At 38.0% G+C, this 4,678-nt stretch overlaps 1 protein-coding gene across 1 annotated transcript in view; it reads left to right on the forward strand.

Annotated features, from left to right (window-relative positions):
* Positions 1-4,678, forward strand: part of CHD1 (chromodomain helicase DNA binding protein 1) — a 219,293-nt gene that overhangs the window by 167,383 nt on the left and 47,232 nt on the right. The window contains exons 17-19 of the mRNA XM_031557424.1: positions 1,975-2,214; positions 2,395-2,555; positions 3,841-3,882. Of these exons, the coding sequence (XP_031413284.1) occupies positions 1,975-2,214; positions 2,395-2,555; positions 3,841-3,882 (443 nt within the window). The remainder of the gene's footprint in view (positions 1-1,974; positions 2,215-2,394; positions 2,556-3,840; positions 3,883-4,678) is intronic.

Here is a 4,678-nt window from a genome sequence, read left to right on the forward strand (position 1 = left end):
TCCTGCTGGCAACACTATTTCTGATACAAGCCAGGATGCTTATTGGCCTTTTTGACTACCTGGGCATACTGCTGTCTTATGTTTAGCCAAGTGTTGACCAACACTCCCAGGTGTTGCATGGGGTTGTTGTGACCAAAGTGCAGGACCCAACACTTTGACTTGTTGAACTTCATCCCATTGACCTCAGCCCAGCTATCCAGCCTGTCTAGTTCCCTTTGTAGGGCCTTCCTACCTTCAGGCAGATTGATGCTTCCTCACAGCTTGGTGTTATGTGCAAACTTACTGAGGGTGCACTCACTCCCCTCATCCAGATCATCTTAAACACATACACGTTCAGTCTCATCAGGTGGTCTCGAACTTGCTTTTCGCTTACAGTAGGAGGGATTTTTTTTCCCCCAGCTTCCACCTAGAAGTTCAGGGATATGGCAGATGTGGAAATCTAACTACCAGTGAAGAATGAGGTAAAGAACTCATTGAGTTCCTCAGCCTTCTCTGTGTCTGTTGTAGCAAGTTTTCCCTTCTCATTTATCAGAGGGGTATGTTTTCTTTGGCCTTTCTCTTCTGACTAATGTACTTGTAGAATCCGTTTTTGTAATTTTTTACATCCCTTGCCAAGTTCAGTTGCACGTGCGTCTTGGCTTTCCTGATCCTATCTCTGCACATCTGGATGGCATCCCTGTATTTTTCCCAGGCTACAGGTCCTTGTTCAGCCATACCAATTTCCTGCCTTCTCTACTTGATTTCTTATGCTGGGGGATGAAGAGCTCTTGTGTTCTCAGAAAGATGTCCTTAAAGAGCTGCCAGTTCTGTTCCTTTCCTGTGTCCCTAAGGACAATTTTCTATCTCATCCAATAATTCCTTAAACGGCTGGAAATTAACTCTTCTGAAGTTCAGGCTCTTGACTGTTCTTTGCCAGGCCCATATTCCTCAAGATCGTGAACTCTACTAGGGCATGGTCACTACAGCTCCCACTGTCTCTGATCTTAACCTCTCTAATTTTTGCATTTATGAGCACTAGGTCCAGTGTTGCTTCACCTCTGGTTGGTATGTTTAATACTTGTACCCGGAAGTTATCTTTGATGAACCCCAAGAGTTTCCCGTATTGCTTGCAGCCCACCATGTTGCATTCCCATCAGGATGAGAGCCTGTGAGCAGGCTGCCTGCTGCTCTTCCTGGGCAAACTGCCCTGGAAATTGTCATACTATGCTGTTTGCCTATGCTAGTTGCTAGTGCTCCCTGGGGGCTGCCTTTCTATGTGTGGATGTCTTAGGCTGCTGCTCCTGGCCCTGCCCATGCCTCCTCAGCTACTCTCATGAGGGGTAGGGTCTCTTGGTGACTCTCTCCTCACCCTGGAGCCTCCTTGATTTCCAGACATCCCTCGCATACCATGATCCCATGCTCCACTGCAGAACGTGCCTGTACTGGAGCTGATTGCTTCAGAGAATGACCAGAAGTGCTTAACTGGATAACACAAAATATTATAGTGGGACCGAAGTGTGTTTGTATCTTGTGATTGTTTTTGTTTGCTTGTGTGTGATTTTGTTTGTTTTTATTTAAAGCGGGGAAGGACTTTGCTTTAGATCAGATTACTAAATCACCTTCCTGCTGATCATTAATTTGCAACGTACTGTGGTTTCCACAGTTTATTAACGTTTGGTTAGTTCTACATAATAACATAGAGTTTTACGTTAACTTGAGCGTTCAAATGCTGTTAGCCCTGCTTTGAAGGAAATTAAACAACAATTGCACAGCTATTGAGAATGTATTTCATAGTGTTTCTATATTAATTAACTTTTAAAAGAAAAAAGAGCCTCATCTTTATATTCAGCTATCTTGCGTGGAACGTATATGTTTCATATATGAAAAATACTTTCATTAGAGATATTGCTTCCTGAAGTATTTAATATGCATACATAATTTTTACATAAATAAAATATGCCATTCCAAACTATTTTCCTAAAATGATATTTACTGAGTCCTTGTTTAAATAAAATCATGTATCTATTTGGTGAAAATACTTATGTTCCGAAACATAAGGTAGCTAACTTTTCCAATATGGATGAAGATGACATTGAGTTGGAACCAGAACAAAATCTAAGAAACTGGGAAGAAATCATTCCAGAAGTCCAGTGGCGACGAATAGAAGAAGAGGAAAGACAAAAAGAACTTGAAGAAATATATATGCTTCCAAGAATGAGAAACTGTGCAAAACAGGTATCTCTGGGTTTTGACTGATTTTTTTTCTTTGATACTTACTTGCTGATGTTTTGGCTTGTACTTTTGTGTTGTGTGGTTTTTGTGTGTTTTCTCCCCAAATATTTTTTATGAACTAGGTAACACATAAATAAAATGTTTTAGTTACGTAGCTTTGAACTTGTTACTCTGAAATTCCAGATCAGCTTTAATGGAAATGAAGGGAGATGCAGTAGGAGCAGAAGATATTCTGGATCTGATAGTGATTCCATCTCAGAAAGAAAACGACCAAAAAAACGTGGACGACCACGAACTATTCCCCGTGAAATCATTAAAGGATTTAGTGATGCGGAGATTAGACGGTAAGATGCGTGGGGACATGTGTGCTTAATGGGACAAAACAATTTATTTTATCATCTTGAGTTTGAAAATGTGGAAAACAAGTCTATCTTTCTTGACCTTAGTTGAAAATTTTTATTCTAGACATTTAAAGCTTTCCTTTTTGTAGTTTGTACCCATTTAGGTGTGCTATAAAATTGAGTTGAAAAATATATATATATTTTTTTTCAATATTTAATGTGTTATTCTTCCTGCATCCCCCTGAAGACAGTGATTTTAAAAAACAATTGTTTCAGTGAACATGCTTTTATTAAAAAAAAAAAGTGACCTTCCCATCATTTTACCTAAAAACTAGTTGAAGAAAGGATACACACACACATCTTTGTGAAAATACCTATAAAAGAATAAAATAATTTTCTTTTAAACTTCTTGCCACTGTAATTATTGTTATATAATGCTTTGTAAAACTAAAAAAAAAACAAACCACTATTGTGATGAGTGAATCTATACAGCTGGTCCCATCAATATCTAGTGCTAAAAATACTGTATTTTGATTGAAGGAGAAGAAATTGTTTTGTTTTACTTTGGTTTCTGAAATGCTATTTTCTTCTATAATGTTTCTATAAAATACTGCAATGCTTATAAAATATTTTTCATTGTATAAATAACTTTTTAAGAGTCTTGTTCCCTTTCCATTTTATCTGGCAACACAGTAATTTGCTGTTTTTGTCAAGGGGTATTCTCCTGCTTGCACTACTAACTTGGGTTCTCGATTGTTGAGTTAAAAAATATATATAATTTTTAAAAAATTTCATTCCCTCTCCTTCCTGGATATTTCTAGTTTTTTTCCCTCATTCAATTACTTATGCATTTCTTCTGAGGGCAGTAACATTCCTTTATCTTTGTTACTATGTTTTCCTAAATCTTAAAATCACCTCAAAATTACAGACTGCTCCTCTTTATTATATGAAGCCTAACATAATATCTGAATTGTCTATTCGCTGTAAATCCACATGTGATTTTTATGATTAGACACATCGTGTTGCTGAATCCTTTGTCTCATGAAACTAGTAAAGTAACCTTTGAAATAAATTCTATCATCTATTGTTTTATTTGCATCAGTTATTAAGCCAAATAGAACTCTGGGTTTAAATGTGGCTTAATTGATATAATAATCTGACCTTGTCTCTCTAGTTCTTATTTCTTTGCATTGTCCATATAGTATTGTACTAACACTTTACAAATACATTTTAAACCCAGTATAGTTAAGCATATATTTTTAACTGCAGAATTATTTTCTATTACTAGATTTATCAAGAGTTACAAGAAATTTGGTGGCCCACTTGAAAGGTAAACTTATCTGATTATATTTGCATAGCAAATTGGAATCTTATTTTGTGTATTCTTTTCTATAGCTGCTTTTAACTGCATTGATCAAAAATTTACACAGCATAGCAAGTGTCAGTGAATGTTAACTTACATGATCAATTCTCTAGTTTCAAAGTCTGAAGGGAATAATTGATAAATACATAGGTGACAAAAGGAAGATGGAAAATGTTGGTCCATTGCTGAATGAGATTGGGAACCTAGTTAAATGGGATAAGGAAAAGGCTGAGGTACTGAATGCCTTTCTTTGCCTCAGTCTTTACCAGCAAGATTGACCCTCAGGAATCCCAAGTTCCAGAGACCTGGAGGAAGGAAAATGTACCCTTAGTGGGAGATGATCTGGTCAGAGAATACTTAAGCAAATTGAGCATTTGCAAGTCCATGGGCCCTGATGTGGTGCACCCACCAGTGCTGAAGGAACTGGCAGATGTCATTACAGGGCCAATCTTGATAATCTTTGCTCTATCATGATGACTGGGAGAAGTACCTGAAGACAGGAGTGACATTTGCTTCACTCCAAGGAGGTTCAACAAAGCAAAGTGCAAGGTTTTGCATTTGGGTTGAGGTAATCCCAGATATGTATACAAACTGGGATAACTCCTTGAGAGTAGCCCTGCTGAGAAGGACTTAGGGGTCCTGGTTGATGAAAAACTTAACATGAGCCACCAGTGTGTGCTTGCAGCCTGGAAGGCCAGTGGTATCCTGGGTTTCATCAGAAGAGGGGTGGCAAGGGAGGTGATTGTGTCCCTCTCCTCTGCAC

Source organism: Meleagris gallopavo, chromosome Z (assembly GCF_000146605.3).
Source record: "Meleagris gallopavo isolate NT-WF06-2002-E0010 breed Aviagen turkey brand Nicholas breeding stock chromosome Z, Turkey_5.1, whole genome shotgun sequence".
Classification (NCBI taxonomy): domain Eukaryota; kingdom Metazoa; phylum Chordata; class Aves; order Galliformes; family Phasianidae; genus Meleagris; species Meleagris gallopavo.